The sequence below is a fragment of the Ptychodera flava genome, chromosome 2, assembly GCF_041260155.1.
Source record: "Ptychodera flava strain L36383 chromosome 2, AS_Pfla_20210202, whole genome shotgun sequence".
Taxonomy (NCBI): Eukaryota; Metazoa; Hemichordata; class Enteropneusta; family Ptychoderidae; genus Ptychodera; species Ptychodera flava.
In genome coordinates, this window is record NC_091929.1 from 13,412,197 (window position 1) to 13,429,275 (window position 17,079).

The 17,079-nt window shown below is 37.7% G+C and overlaps 1 protein-coding gene across 1 annotated transcript; it reads right to left on the reverse strand.

Annotated features, from left to right (window-relative positions):
* Positions 1 to 5,335: 5,335 nt before the first annotated feature.
* LOC139115121 (beta,beta-carotene 15,15'-dioxygenase-like) lies at positions 5,336 to 16,011 on the reverse strand. The gene is made up of 9 exons (XM_070677029.1): positions 15,361 to 16,011; positions 13,968 to 14,101; positions 13,455 to 13,721; positions 12,688 to 12,829; positions 11,386 to 11,840; positions 10,904 to 11,009; positions 9,733 to 9,818; positions 7,857 to 7,968; positions 5,336 to 6,617 (listed from the first exon to the last, which is right to left on the reverse strand). The coding sequence occupies exons 1-9, from the start codon at positions 15,542 to 15,544 to the stop codon at positions 6,463 to 6,465; spliced, it is 1,641 nt and encodes a 546-aa protein (XP_070533130.1). The 5' UTR covers positions 15,545 to 16,011; the 3' UTR covers positions 5,336 to 6,462.
* Positions 16,012 to 17,079: the final 1,068 nt, after the last annotated feature.

Consider the following 17,079-nt stretch of genomic DNA (forward strand, 5'->3'; position numbering starts at 1 on the left):
TATTTTAATCCAAAACATGCATGCTATGATGCCATGTTATGAAGGCAACTCCCCGTTAAGACAAATTTTTCACAACCTGTTATGGACATCTTGATTGCTTCCGGTGTCTCTTTTTTGCTGATCTTACGAAAGCAGCAAGGTCGCTAAACGTCCCTTTTGCTTTGGCAGCTTCTGAACGCGCCCTTGGGCATGTTTAGGTTAGGTGCGGTGATGCAGCCAACACACGCTGGTGCCGTTGTACACTGACAACATCCCTGTTTGTGGTACGATTAGTAGTTAAGCATTACTCCTTCCAGGAAATGCTCAACGACGAACACGACAACTCGGGGACACCGAAACCCTGTGATATCATTTGGTATACATCTGTAACATCATATAATGTACAATGTCAAGGTAATATTATTTCCTCCAGTAAGGTAGAATCTGGCCTGGGATTTTCGGACTCTCAAATTTGTTCAATTTTTATAAATTACCATTTGAGAGAGCATATTTTAAACCTCTTGGAGTAGGAAAGATTTTCACCGTATTTGAAATTCGAAAATCGAAAAGTTCATCTTCCTCATAGAGTTACAGGGGATGACGGTCATTTTGAATTCCAAAAATCGGTTATGTCAGGTATTGTTTTCTTTGGTGTCAAATATGCACGGTGACCTATAATTTGCAACTTTTATTTGTTGAAATAATGCATTTTTAATTCAGAAAAGTTTAAGGAAAAGGTTGTGTTTCACAACAAATTATCTAGACGGTTAAATACTTGAATGAAAACTCGAAAACAAAAAGTGATGAAAATTCACCTGAGCTAAATCCAGTCTAACCTCCGAGTTAAGTTCACGCATTCTTACAATTTTAATATAGTTTATTCCTCAGCTTAATTTATCGCCAGAGACCACTACAGAATAATTCAGAAAATATGCAGCACCCGATAAGGTGAGAGCTGTAATAATATGCAAATTAAATATTTCATTACCAAAATTTCACGCACGGATCTGGAGTACATCGCAAATAAAGCACAACCACGTACACACGCATTTGTATGATATTATACAAACTAACATACAAGCTTAGATATTCATGCTTCATGCATACAAGCTAGTATATACAAAACTTAATATTCAATGAGACGATGTAATGCCTGAATTGTACATCCATTATCGATAGAGATTCATTTTCTAACGGAAGTATGAAAAGGGTACAGTAAAATAAGCGGAGAACTTCAAACACATGACAAAACCTAAACGGAAAAAGAAAGCATAAATAAATATGGTTCATTAACCTAATTAGCCTGTTCTGTAACCTTCCTGTCTGATCCCTGAAACCACTGATACTAACGTAAAGAATTGAAATGTTACATGTCTCTCACTGTTTCATCCTCGTACGTATCAACATAACAAGATGGTATTTTATTCTTCCAAAAATTATTCCGCATGTGTGAAAAGTACCAAAGGGAGAACTTGGTTAAAAATGGATCTAATTATTAGCGATATCAACCAAGCAGGAATACGAGCAGAAGTGGCAACGTCCTAACATCTGATTTTCATCACTTATCACTGAAACCAAAAGAAGAGAGTTCTCATTTCTTCACTTTTGTGTTAGCATAGACTGTACAAGTCACAGGTCTACTTTTCGTGTTTGCATCCGACATCTTGAAAGTTCCTTCGTGTATTTTCTCGACATAAAACCACACGATTTATTAGCTTTATCTACCTACTATCGGTTACCCAGACTGCTCTGCGGGGCTTTCTCAGCCACTACATAGTCTGGGGAAATCCCGTTTAAAAATTTCAGAGCAAGATGGATCGACACAGATAAGAACGACTCATCCTTGGAGCATGTGATCTATGATGCAATTATTATGAGACTAAGTCTAGGAAAATATAGCTTACATGTTAAGCTTATGTAGAAGTAGCTTTCAAACGTATTGAGTGTGACTTTTTATCCTGGTCAATCTGCTCGAACTTTTCCGTAAACGTATGCCGGATATTAAATACAAAGTTCGCATTCGTTACTAACGAGAGACTTTGGAAGCCACGCCTGCATTACCTTGAAGTCATATAGTCCCTGACTTTCTCTCAAAACAAAAATTACATCATAGATCAGTTGCTCCCAGGATGCATCGCTCTAGTCAACGGTCGGCTATCTTAGCTCTGAACTTTTTTCCTGGGATCTCCCGAGACTGTGTACGGGTGGTTGGAAGATGTGAGAGCCCGGCAGAGCAGTCTGGGTAACTGAGAACATTACCTACCTCACTAGCATCCCCATTTATAGCGTATGAATATTGAAAGAAAGTGGTCGTTACGATGTTGCTGGAAAAAGTGAAAGCCTGTCATTTGTAACCAAGTTAATTTACAATATATATATATATATATATATATATATATATATATATATATATATATATATATTTCCCCTCTCATAAACGTATGACATTATATCGTTTTTTTGAGTTGACAGTATTTCAGGATGGCAAACCAACTTCAAAATGTCAGAATAATGACATCAGTGTTTACAAAATTTGACAAGTTAAGTTTTGCTGGTAATTGAGACTTCGTTTGCCTTCCATAAGTGTTTCTGTAGTTTCAAGATATTTGAATATTGCTTTTGCAAAGGCCGTACAGTTTGAGGAATGTTTCCAGCACTTTTACTGTGCAGACATGCTTCCCCTTTGATCAGTGTCCAAGTGTCTTTAATGCGATCGATTTATTTCCTGGTAAGCTGTTAAGCGACTATCATATTATGGCACCCCTCCATCTATGCTCATATTCCTTATTTCCCCCTCCCTCTTTCTTCTGTCTAGTTCTACCTCAACCCTCTGTATCGCTGCTTCTTGTTTCTTCAGCAAATATTTAACTTAAACATATTGAAGATAATGCTCTCTCTCTCTCTCTCTCTCTCTCTCTCTCTCTCTCTCTCTCTCTCTCTCTCTGAAGTTCTCTCAAGCTCTCTCTCTCTCAAGCTCTCTCAAGCTCTCTCTAAAGCTCTCAGGCTCTCAAGCTCTTTCTAAAGCTCTCAGGCTCTCAAGCTCTTTCTCAAGCTCTCTCTCAAGCTCTCTCAAGCTCTCTCTAAAGCTCTCAGGCTCTCAAGCTCTCTCTAAAGCTCTCACGCTCTAGAGCTCTCTCAAGCTCTCCCAAGCTCTCTATCAAGCTCTCAAGCTCTCTTTAGCTCTCAAACTATAAAATACTACCATTATGTGATCTCTCAACGTCTTTCATATTCTCATCCGATTCTAACCTTATCTCAGCGAGGAATCACCCAATACCTGCATCACTTATTCTTTCTGGAATACAGAAAACGCTGCCATCTTCCTCCAACCTGGCACTACACTCTGCATTTGGTAACTTCACCAAGTTATGGATCCCAGCCTTCTGTAAAAGCAACAAGTGGGAAAGAGAATGGATATTAAGAGTCACTATATTTTAAACATCCTAGATTCAACATCTTTTTAAGCCAGTCGTCACTACTGTACTCCAAAACAACGAAAACAACAGAAAAATAAACGTGTCATTTTAATCCTTAAGATTTGATGTTATGCAAATATAATCTGATTATAATCCAAAATACTCCAAGCGCTCTGATTTACAATAAACTATGTTATCCACAAGATGCATTTTGATGATATTTGGTAATCACATTGTGAAAACATTGAAGAAAATTAAGTGCTCAAAATTGGTGATTTTTAAAAAATATCAAGATAGTCTTTTTGTTATTATGGGAGTCGCGTGAAATAATGAACATTAAATTCCAGCTATCTTAAAAGAATCATTAGTAATCATACAATTATGTCGATTTTTTTATTACTACATAATGTTTGTATTCCACTGAAAAATTATTAACTTAATACCTTATGAACAGTCGATGGTAGAACATATCTCATGACCTTTGACCCCTTAAAAGGCACGTGCTTATATTTTATCATTTCCTCTACAGATCCCTTTTGAATGAGTTCGTCATCTTTGTAAGTGCACAGATCGACGACAATGTGACCGTCATCCTCGTACGCGTTGATGTGATGGAAGCAAAAGAAGGCATCGGCGGTGTACACCGTGGAGTGAAGTTCTCCGGTGCGAGAGTTCACGACGTGAAAGCGCGCCTTGTTCTGAGGTCTATATTCCATGCAATCCGAAAATGAACTTCGAAATAATTTCGCCTTGAGTATTTTCATTACATTGATATACAGCGGCTGTTCTACGTACACAAAGTAATTATCGGTCATTCCAAAACTGTGGTAGTACGATGGGTTACGCCCTCTAGCAGGAATAGAACATGGGATCGATGACTTTTGTAGCAACGGTTGACCTTCCGTTTGTTAAAAGAAAGAGTGTCATTTTCAGAATATTACCAGAACATGTCATCAGTGTGATGTCCAGCTATTTTTAGACATGTTGCTACTATTCCGGTCAGATCAAGGTCACAGTACAGTCGTTGAAGACTTTCTCCATTCTCTCCACCCCACTAATCAATATATTTTGGAGAGAGCTGTACATCACACCCGTGAACCAGTCAATATACCCGGTATTATATCAATACCTAATGGTTTGGAAGTCTAAAATATTTCATCGTCGTATGTCGCATAAAAAGCAAAGTGCAAAGACGGCGACAATGGTGTTCAGAAGAAATGGACAGACCAGTTCACACTTTGTTTTTGAAGGGCTCCATTGTAAGGGAGTTGTCATTATTTACGGCGTAGGAGGGGGTCGGAGGAATTACATTACAAACTCCAAAATTTCGAAAAAATGTGAGTTACAACCCACCCACCCCCTCTCTAAAAGAGAAAATTTGACTGACCCACCCCCTAAAAACTTAGAGAGGTTAAGTATCAATACATGAATTTGTAAATTTTCCAAAGATACAACAATAGTAAATACCTCTAAAATCTTGGTTTACCCTGCTAGATTATCATCAGCTGCCTCAAGACCGTTGATAAAAGTGAAACCAAGTCATAACAAAACATAGATATAAAAGTTCATCCTACAATAAGAATCCACCCATAGAGTATTGTTTAATTCGGTATCATGTCAGGATTTTCACTAGGATATATGACAGGGTAAGAATTTGAAAGTACAGGGAAAGAACACGCGTGATGCTGGAATATAAAAAGCATAGCTGTTTCATTCCTGTATCCTCTAAATTTCACTAAGTTCTGTTTATGAGCGCACAAAACTATCCATATGTTTTACTTTGGCTAATTAATGGACTGGTTTCTCTTTCATAACAATTACATGTAGGAAATGAGCCAAGGATTCAAAATACAGATTTTTGTCACGTATATGTGCACACCGTCTTAGTTTATCAAGTTAACCCTCGATATATCTTGTATCATCCTGGAGACAAGGGATGATTGTATAAATGTGAAATGCTTTATTTCCGGATACATCAATGACTTCATATATAATGTACAATTTCAAAAGTATGTTCTTTTAATACCCAACGAAATACACTGTTGTACAAAACTCGCTTCAATCACTGAGGTTTAACTGTTATTTCTTCAAGTAAGGTAGAATCTGTCCGGGACAGGTATTCGGAGTCTCAAATTTGTTCAAATCTTTTATTTCTAATCTACCACTTGTGAGGGCTTATTTAAAAGCTCTTGCAGTAAGAAAGGTTGTCAACGTATTTTTAATTCGAAAATCGAAAAGGTAATTTTCCCCATAGAGGTAACAGAGGATGGCGGCCATTTTGAATTTCAAATATCGCTTATGATGTCAGGTAATTTATCTCTCTAGTAGCAAATATGCACGCTGACCTCTCATTCCGATGGCCCAGTGCAAGAGGGGCGATTCTCATATACTTAAACACAGGGAACGCCTCTCTTGCACTGGGCCATCGCTTTGTATCCATGATTTGGTGAGAAAATGAATGACATTTTCATTCAGGAAAGTTTGAGCAAAAGTTTGTCTTACACAATCGAGATGCGTACTATCTTAAATTGCCCAAGCTTATAATGATAATTCCTAACATTACAATGCATCTTCTTTAAACCAAATTAAAATTCGAAACCAATGGTTGTGAATACTGGTATAATACAAAATTATATTATAAAACGTTACGTAACATTAGCCTAGGGGGTATGTTTCCTGTTATTGTTTAAAATGGCACCCTCAGAATGACAGATATTATATCTACAGCTTGGGTTGGATGACAAAATGTCTGCGATGTCTCCTCTAACGTTTCTCTTAAAGCATTATGTATTCTCCAGGCCCATAATGGACGAAAGTATACTTTGCGCGAAAAACGCACAAAGCGAAGCATGAGTACATATGGAGCGCAAAGTTTGCTTGAGTACATTATGAGCTGGGAGGGGGTACATTATTATTATTATGTTATAGTTTTGGCAATGCAAGTGAATTTGTAGATGTTGAAAATATCTGGGGCCACAATGGTGGATAATCGGATACATTATCAATAATAATGTGGGGATGACGTCACAAAATTCAATGGTATTGGCAAAGCTATATATAATACAACTTAAGCATTACGAATGAACATCCCATGGAAACTGTTTGTCATGTCAACGTTGATTTTAGCCAGTCCGATCTCTTTCAAATCTCTGGCATCCAGAATGGCTAACAAGTGAGGTTTCTTACTCGGGTCATCACTCACCAGAGCCGTCAAGACCACACCTGAAAAAATGATGATGAAACATCGAGTTTGAAATCAATGTCAGTGTTTTCAGATGAACAGTGTGCCCCCTTTGTTCTGAGATTTCCGAACTCCTTGCGTCAATTAAGGACTTCGCTGAATTTTACTTGAGCAAGTCCTAACCAAAATATGTGCTACTCTAAAGGTCTGTTGAGTTGGACTATAAACTATTAACCTAAAAGTGTGTGCACTTGATGAAAATGGCAACACATTTCAGCAGGTTATATCTTGATACAGTTTGCAAAGGTTTAATGTCTGAAAATCAGTCCAAGCATGGAAAGATAATGAAAACGTTTCTAAAATATAACATGACATGCTGATTTGCTTTTACTGTGTAGACGTTTGATTTCTTGTCACTTTTGTTTGTCAGTTTGACTACATTACTTCTGCATGGTTTTCGGTTTTGGTTGTGACTGAATATTCTTGAACATTTTCCCCACACGTGATTGATATCCGTCAGTCCATCACCACGAGAAAATCGTATCCGATGTACCAAAATAAGGGTAGGCTTGTTCTGTTTAGAGTGTCTGTGCTACTGTACACCCACAGTTTTACGAGATTTGTGCTAGCAATACAATACCAATTCTAAAATCTACAAGTTTGACAATACATTGTGTGGTGATAATGGCTAAAATATTGTGCCACTGTAATATACTGAAGAACTCATTATTGCAAAAATATATCCATCTTATTGACAGGACCACCACTTTGAAATTTAACAAAACCTGGTGAGATGATGAAGAAAGTGTATCCTTACTGTGTAGAACAACATTCATGGAAATATTATCAAATGTCACAGGTTTTGTTTCTCCTAGGATATCTTAGAATGAAGAAACGAGGGTGTAACTTTTTACAGTATTATCATTATTTTTGTTCTAGGAAAGAGGGTTACATATGGTTTATGATCTCCCGAAGGTATGTTCAAATTCGAACCCCTAATCTTGATAAAAAGTTGCCATGTGTAGACAATCAAATGCTGTTATTGATGAATTCTGAGCCGTATTGGAGTTCAATCATCAAAACTGGATATTTACACAGTAGGAATATTAGCGAATGCGCGAACAACCAAAGGCACGCGGCAAAACGGTGTTGCATTGCACAATAGATGCAGCTACATCACAAGTTACGGTTTATTGCTATTTAAACTAGTGGGAAAATTCTCAAGCAACATCCGCATCAATTGCTATATTCAAAAGGGAAATGTTTAGTGAAATATTTACCATCATCTTCGCTACCAGAAGAGGGCGCTGCAACAAAGACCGGTTCAGATGCAATGTAGTCATCCATTCCCCAAGCTTTGTATGACTTGTTTTTGAAATCTATTTTATTAATCTGATGAGATTGAATTAAAATAGAAAATTATCTGAAGGTTAAATACTTGAATGAAAACTCAAAAACAAAAAGTGATGTAAATTCACCTCAAATAAGTCTGGTCTAAGTTCAGAGTATCACGCATTCTTGCAATTTCAGTATAGTTTTCTCATCTGGTTATAATTAAAGGCTAGAGGCCACTACAGATTAATTTAGAAATATATGCAGAACCCGATGACGTAGGAGCTGTAATAATATGCAAATTAAATATTACATTTACCAAAGTTTCACGTACGGAGGACATCGAAAATAAATCACAACCTCATACACATGCATTTGGATGATATTATACAAATATACATACAAGATTATGTGTGCATACTTTATGTATATACAGGCAAGAATAGTTGAATTTGATATGCAATGAGACGATGTAATGTCTGAAATGTACATTCATTATCGATAGAGATAGATTCATTTTCTAACAGAAGCATGAAAAGGGCACAGTAAAATTAAGCTGACAACTTCAAAACACATGACATAACATAAACAGTAAAATTAAGCAGAGACTTAAAACATTTGACAAAACCTAAACGGGAAAAAGGAATGCATAAATAAATAAGGTTCATTAACCTTATTACCCTGTTCTGTACCCTTTCTGTCTGACCCCTGAAACCACTGATACCAACGTTAAGAATGGCAATGTCACATGTCCCTCACTGTTTCATGTTGTATGTTGCCAATACAGTTATTTTCAAAGCAATATTTCTCATCAAAGATGACAAGGAAACCTCCTCATACTATATACTTTTCAAAAAGCAGGGACTCTAAAGTTTAGAATTGTTGCAGTATTTGACTCGAAGGAATAAGTGGTTGTATATTTTTGGGTACAAAACCTTAATTTTGGTATAAATGATAAAAAGTAATTTAAGTCAAAAACATGACGCTATTTTCTCAAATGTAATATTCTACTTAAAAGAAGAGTGTATGTAGGAAAAAACGACTATTTTATTTTGCATTATCTATCCTCATTATAAACTATCAAGGGTTGACAGTCTGACACTCAAAAAGTGATTAAAATCATAATTAGCAAAATTAAAATGCCTCTTATTCAAAATGTAAAATCATTGTTGCCAAACAAAATAGCCGTTTTGTTATATAGGATTTAAAGAACATAATGTGAAAATTTCAGAAAATTTGACCAAGTCAGAGTGGACTTCAATTCTTTGGAAATTTTGAAACTGGGAGAAAAAAGAAGCCAAGAAATTGGGTTATTTGCATACATTTGCATAAATTAACCCTTCTATAACACGTAACTAACGACTGCTTGACAAGCTAAAAGGTTAACTCAATCAATATTTTAATCTTGGGTTAACAAATTAATTAGAATTGAATGAGTATTTGCAAAAAAGTGATTTTTAGCAAAATACGCTGTGTTGGGTGCAGTGCACCCCCCCTAACATAACAAGATGGTATTTTATTCTTGCAACTATTGTTCCATGTGCGTAAAAAGTAAAAAAGGGAGACTCCGGTTAAAAGCGGGCTTAATTATTTTGTGACATCAATCAACCAAAAGAATACGAGCAGAGGTGGCAACATCTGATTTTCATCACTCACCACTCAAAAGAAAACCAAAAGAAGAGACTTCTCATTTCTTCACTTGTGTGTTAGCATAGGCAGTACAAGGCATAGCTCTACTTTTGGTACTTGCGCTCAGCATCTCAAAAGTTCCTTCGTCTATTTTCTCGACAACATAAAACAACATGCTACATAACTTGTACCTACCTCACTCGAATACACATTGATGCCGTAGGAGTACTGGTAAGGTTTTCCATTATAGCTGGCATAGTTGATTTGAGGTAACTCTATAACTGTTGAAAGAAATTTAAGTGGTCACTGTCACAATTAAGGTTACGATGCTGATGGATAAGTTGAAAATTTGTAACCAAGTTAATTGACATTTTGATTAAAGAAATTCACTTTATCCAAACATATATATATATATATATATATATATATATATATATATATATATATATATATATATATATATATGTATTTATATGTGTGTGTGATATGTATATATAGTACATATATCATAAATGTGTGTGATATGTATGTCTATTACATAATATATTTCGTCAATTAACTTTCAAGTAGTTTTTAAGTATTTCTTGCTTATGTTTACATGTTTCTACTTTCGGCGGAGTATTGTAAATGCATTTGTAATCTACCACAAACTCACACCTGAGAAAGGGGTGTCTTTTTGCAGGGTGCATCGAAACTTTACCCTCAAATATCCCTCTCTCATCTACGATTAACATAATACAGTTTGTTTGAGTTGACAGTATTTCAAGATGGCCAATCCACTGGCTCTTTAGAAAGCAGTCTCTGAATAAGGATATCAGTGTTTACAAGGTTTGACAAGTTTTGTCGGAAGTTGCGTCATCCTTTGCGTCCCATGAATGTTTCTGCACTTTCAAGACATTTGAATATTGCTTTTGCAAAGACAGCACAGATTGAGGAAATATTTCCAGTACTTTCGCTGTGCAGACATTCTTTCTCCCATTGAACACTCTAAGGATCTTAAATATGGTCGATTTCTTTCCCGGTAAGCTGTTAAGCGACTATCATGTCATGGCACCCCTCTAACTACTAAAGTCGCCGTCTCTATACTCATATTCCTTATTTCCCCCAACCTCTCTTCTGCCTAGTTCTTCCCCTCTGTTTCTCTTTCTTCTTGTTTCTCAAGCAAAGATTTTACTTCATCAAATTGGAGATTATGTTATCTCTCTCTCTCTCTCTCTCTCTCTCTCTCTCTCTCTCTCAAACTCTAAAAGTCTCAAACTCTCTCTAAGACTCTAAAACTCTTAAATATTAAGATTACGTGATTACACAAAGTCTTTCGAATTCCTTTCCGATGAAAACCTTCTCTTAGACAGGAATCACCCAATACCTGCATCACTTATTCTTTCTGGAATACAGAAGACGCTGCCATCCTCCCCCAACCTGGCACTACACTCTGTATTTGGTAACTTCACCAAGTTATGGATTCCGGCCTTCTGTGAAAGCAACAAGTGGGAAAGAGAATGAATATTAATTTGAGTTTAATGTGATTTTACGCCAAAGCTCTCCAATGCGTTCGGATTTACACTAAACTATGTTATCCACAAGACGCATTTTGATGATATTTGGTGATCACATTTTAAAAACTTTAAAGAACATTGAGTGCCTAAAATTAGTTTTGACAAAAATTAGACAGTCTTGTATTATTACAGAGATCGTGTGTAATAATGATCTTTAAATTTCAGCGATCTTAAACTAATTTGTTTCCCTAATCCAAATATTCGTAACGTGACTCATGAATTTCATTAATCATAAAATTATGACAATTGTTAATATCTTTATAATGTTTATAGTCCACTGAATAATAATTACCTTATCAACAGTCAATGGTAGAACATATCTCATGACCTTTGACCCCTGAGCAGGCACGTACTCATCTTTTGTCATTTCCTCTACAGATCCCTTGTGAATGACTCCTTCATCTTTGTGAGTGCACAGATCGACAACAATGTGACCGTCATCCTCGTACGCGTTGATGTGATGGAAGCAAAAGAAGGCATCAGCGGTGTACTCGATGGAGTAAAGTTCTCCGGTGCGAGAGTTCACGACGTGAAATCGTGCCTTGTTCTGAGGTCTATACTCCATGATATCGGTAAATGAACTCCCTAACAAAGTCGCTTTGAGCACCTTCATCACATTGATATGCAGCGGTTGTTCCACGTACACAAAGTAATTATCGGTCATTCCAAAACTGTGGTAGTACGATGGGTCACGCCCTCTGGCAGGAATAGAACACAGAATCGACGACTTTTGCAGCAACGGCTGACCTTCCGTTTGATAAAAAATAGAGTATCAGTTTCAGAATATTGCCAGAACATGTTATATTATGTCAATATATGTTGTCCTGGTACCAGCTTTGAATAATCCTTGCCCTTCCTCACATGCAAAGTTTTTGTAACAAAATGCAAGATGGATTATTTACTGCAAAAATTTAAATAAAGTCAAACACTGTCTTCGATGCATATATTAAATGAAATTGTACCACGTCTGCGAAAGTAATAGCTCGAGATATATATCACACATTTATAGCATCGAGGACACATTAAAGTGGTACCATCAATCGGTGGCAAAACATTTACTCATTTCATGCACTACATATTGTTTATGCTTCATGTTCATACCATTGTAGACAGAGTTTGAAAAGTATACTATAGTCCTCCCACATGAAGAGAATATAGACTATAACATGTAGACCATTGTAGACAAAGACTGGGGGGCATATCATAGTCCTTCCACGCGGAAGAAATGTGTCTGAGTTCGTTTCATATATTTAGTCTCAATAAATCAGTAGACAACCTGTATTTATGGCATATGTTTCCAATAATGCAACATTTAGGCTATACATAATAAAGTTTTTGTCCACGCCCACATTTAATTACCAGACTTTGCTTTCGTGTTCGTACATGTGCATGTTATTTCGGTATGGTCATTCTAGTAAAGGTACGCATAAGGAATTTGCGCAGCTTTTTCAGCACTCGCACTTTTCATAAATAAGTAAACTGTGACAGTTCCTTGGCTCTAGCAAAGTCCTGATGGCAATTTATTAAGTTTATACGAAAATATCATTGATGCTGCTATCGAATATAAGTGTTCGGACAAGTAGTTTTAACATACCAGCATCGGCTGCATCAATTTTGATGATGTTGTATTTGGTGACTTTCCCGAACGATGATCCCATATTATAGTGCGTGCCATCGTTTGTGTAATGAGGATGTGCTGTTGCCATGTTGACAGCCAAAAACTCAGAAATGTCCAGCTATGTATGTATGTATGTATGTATGTATGTATGTATGTATGTATGTATGTATGTATGTATGTATGTATGTGTGCATGCATGTTAGAGACAGAGGGGAGGCAGAGGGGAGGAGGTAGAAAACAGAGAAACAGAGACAAGGACAGAAAGAGATAGACAGGGACAGACAGAGACACATACAGACAGACGATGAGAGAGAATGAAAGAGGTTACTGCATTTTCAACAGAGTTAACACAACTACTGAATTCAATGCTCCGTGCGGACTAAACATTCCTATTGTTCTTAGGCGATCGGAGGATATATAGTTTGATTTGTACTACCGGTAGTACTGGGCCCCAAACTGACACATTATTAGCATCTAATGCTTCGTGTGTGACCAAACAGTGTTCTTTCTTGCATCAAGTAGAATTCTTCCTCTATTTATGGCCGGAGAAAAAGAGACATACAGAAACATCTCTGCACACTATAATCTGGCACGGCTTCCCGCTTTCAGAAAGCCTTGTTAAACAATTTACAAAGATTAATAATGCAAGCGATGGGACAGGTTGTTTCTCATTAGCATTGTAAATTTTCACACATTTGTCCCTTTGAGATATCATAATTGATATGAATTTACGAAATGTACACCTTTTCAACAGATTCCAGTGTTTTGGGATCAATTCTCCACATGTAAGAGGTCTCAGTCATGGCGTATATTTCATCCTTAATGCTCATTACGTTCACGTTGCAGTTATCCGAAGCTTTCCTTGTTTTAAAACGGGATAACACTCTCTGGAAGAGGTTGTGGCAGGGGTCAGGATGACCGACAGTGCCAAACTCACCGCACACGATACGGTTGGCCTTCATGTTCTTGGTATAGTGATCGCTGCGCAGAAAACGGTTTTGGTAGGTGACCTGTAATGAGTGAAAGGCTTGAGTTTTAAAGTGCATGAGAGATCTAGAGTATTGTTTAGAACAACATTGCCATGGAATTTGACATATAAAAGGTTAACATTTGGGAGGGGGCACTCGGAAAATGATTTTGCCATAATGAGTTGCACAAACATCTCTACATCTTCAGCGTCCACTTTCCTGATGACACTACAGTAGTCAAAGTGGAACATTTTATTATAGTGTAGATATGTCATCTCTTCAATATACCTGACCATTCTTGATGTTGAACCGATGCAAAAGTGAAAGACCGTCAAACAAGTGGTTGTATTTGTCATTTCCAACTTCAAACAAACCTGGCCCGTTTCTGTATAAACTACCGTCGATCCATTTCGGGACTTCTCCTGAAATTAAACGATGAAAAAGTATTACAGATAGTGCACTCGTAGGGGTTAAAGGGACAAAGTCGCCCATTTTTCATGAATTTTGTTTGATACGAGATACAACTTATATTGTTTGATATGTTGAAAGATACTGAATGAATGGGTGACCATGCCTATATTCGACCCTGGTTTTAGACAAATTAAATGAAACCAGCGCGAAAATGAATTAATGGTCATGACCATAAATTCATTTTCGCGATGGTTTCACGTATGGTCATCCATTCATTCATTATCTTTCAACATGTCAAACAATATAAGTAGTATCTCATATTAAACAAAATTCATGAAAAATGGGCGACTTTGTCCCTTTAATGGATATGTTACGACTGTCAGTTCATACGCAGATCAAGAACATGTCCAATATATTACTAGTATGTTCCTATACTCAAAACGTCCGACTTGACGTGATAGCATTCCAGAATTGAGTGAGAGATTTAGCTTTGAGTCTAAATTTAGGTAAGCAAGTTGAGGATCGTACACTACGTTCGGAACAGGTGCCCCTCCCCTTCCGTCTATTACAGGTGCCGCCAACTGGTAAATTTTGTCAATTTTTCATAGTCATCACAAAACATGTTTCGCAGGTTGATAAACTGATTTTAAATATTTTTGACCTTGACCTAAAAAGTTCGCGGGGAAGCAGAGCTGTTCGTTACGGCCCTCCCACTGGCATATGTAGTAAATTTGCCCTGCAACTGAAATATGATGCCCACTGCCGTCTAGTATCTATGGTGTGCCCGCTCCCCCTGCCCACAACAGTTCAAGACACCAGCTGCCCTTTCTATTCCTCGCTACTGAAATTCCCCATTCAGCTTGAGGCGCAGCGCTATATTTTTGCACTGAACATGCTTCATCTTCCCCGAAGTTCTACAAACCACGGCATTCCCCTGCTTTTACCCATTTCCGGTACCCACTGCAAGAAATTTTCTCCCCGCCTACTGTAAAAATTGAAATTCCTTCCCGCCATCTGTAAATATTGGCTTTTTCTCCCAGCTAGCTGATTTCTTTGTCTTCCCCACCCACTGTAAATATTGGCTTTTTCTCCCCGCCCGCTGAAAAACTGGGCACGAACACTTTTCGCACTAACAGCTTCGTTGGCGGCACCTGCTATATCCTCCACGCCTCTACAACCATGGCCGAGTTACTGTTCTGTGAAGGTGGCCGGCCTCAAAAGGATACCACATGATCAAAGACACCTCCCCAAAAATACAGAGATTTCGCACCTGATATGGAAGTCTCAATAGGTTCTGGTGTCTCCTGCTTGGCTGACCTTACAAAGGCACGCACGCTGCGAAACGGCTTTTCAGCCTTGGAAGCTTCTGCACATGCTCGCGAGCTTGTTGTAAGGTGGCGCGATGCTGCAAACAACTGCAGATGTTGTTGTACCCTGACGAGTAGTTGCGACATCCTTAGTGTTGGTGGTACGAATGACGTTTTATAGCAGTTATATTTTCATTCATCCTTGTGACCTTTGTACCTGGTGACCTGGATCTGGGGTCAGTTCATGTCTGCTCCGATAAAAGGCGCCCTCTATCGGCATGCAAATTTCGCTAAGTTTGCATATCCTCGTTTTGGTTCACGACGTCAACTGTCCATCACTTTGTGGCTATCCACTGCAACTTTAGTCATCTTTGATTGCGTGCTCTGCCATAAAGTTCACTTTTCTTCATTGGAAGCGCATTCTGTCTGAAAGGCAGTGTGATATCCAGCTATTTTTAAACACGTTGCTATTGTTCCGGTCAGACCAAGGTCAGAGTATATTCGCCATTCTCTCCACCCCACTGATCAATATTTTGTACATCCACACCCTTGAACAAGTCACTCTACCCCGTATTACATAAATAAATTGAGGGTTGGGAGTCTAAAATATTTCATATTCGTATGCCGTATAACAAGATAAAGTGCGAAGACAGTGACAAGAGTCTCCAGAAGAAATTGACAGACCAGTTCTCACTTTCTTTTGTGAATCTCTTCATTGTAAGGGAGCCGTCATTATGTACGGCGTAGGAGGGGGATCGGAATTACTTAGAAAATCCGAAAGATCGAGTACCCCCCCCCAGCCAACCATGAAGAATTTGAGTACCCCCCTCCTCTAACACAGAAATTTTGACTGACCCCGACTTAGAAAGGTTAAATACCAATACATGTCATGTATTTGTAAAATTTCTGAAGATACAGCAATAGTAAAGACCTTTCAAATCCTAGTTTACCCTGTTAGATTATCGTCGGTTATCTCATAACGTTTGATAAAGGTGAAATCAAGTCATAACAAATCATTGATATCAAAACTCGCCCTATAACCAGTATCCAACCAAAGAGCATTGTTTAATTTTGTATCGTGACAGGGTTTTCACTGGGATATCTGGCATGGTAAGAATTCGAACGTACAGCGGAGAACACGCGAGAGGGCTGAGGGGTAAAATGCCAGACGGGGGTGTCCTCCTCTCGCGCCGAAAATTTTGAAAATATTGATGTGTGCAATGATGCAGTCTAGTGCAATCTGAGAGGTATTTCAATTTATTTTGAACTAAGTAAAACTGTTTGAAAATTACATTGAACACTGATATTTTTATTACATGTTTTGCATGATCAGTGTTTGAGTCACAATATCCAACAATCCAACAATGACAATATATTTTGTACCTGGTAAAAACAGCCCTCAGTTTGCTAGAGATTGCAGATCACAGAATTTGCAGGAATGGCAAATCTGCGATCTTCTTGTGGAATTTCAAAATCTCACATTCCTATTAACGATATTTGTTGACCAACAGTCAGAGTCAATTTTTTTCTTAATTCATTCATTCTTTGTATGCAATTTTGAGATTTTACAGCCGGAGAAATTAGCTAGCCAGCCGAGCAATTTCTCCGGCCGCCGGCTTCTAATGAAAAGCCCAAATACGGTATGGTTGGATGTCAAAATGGTAATTGACCTTAAGTCTTAG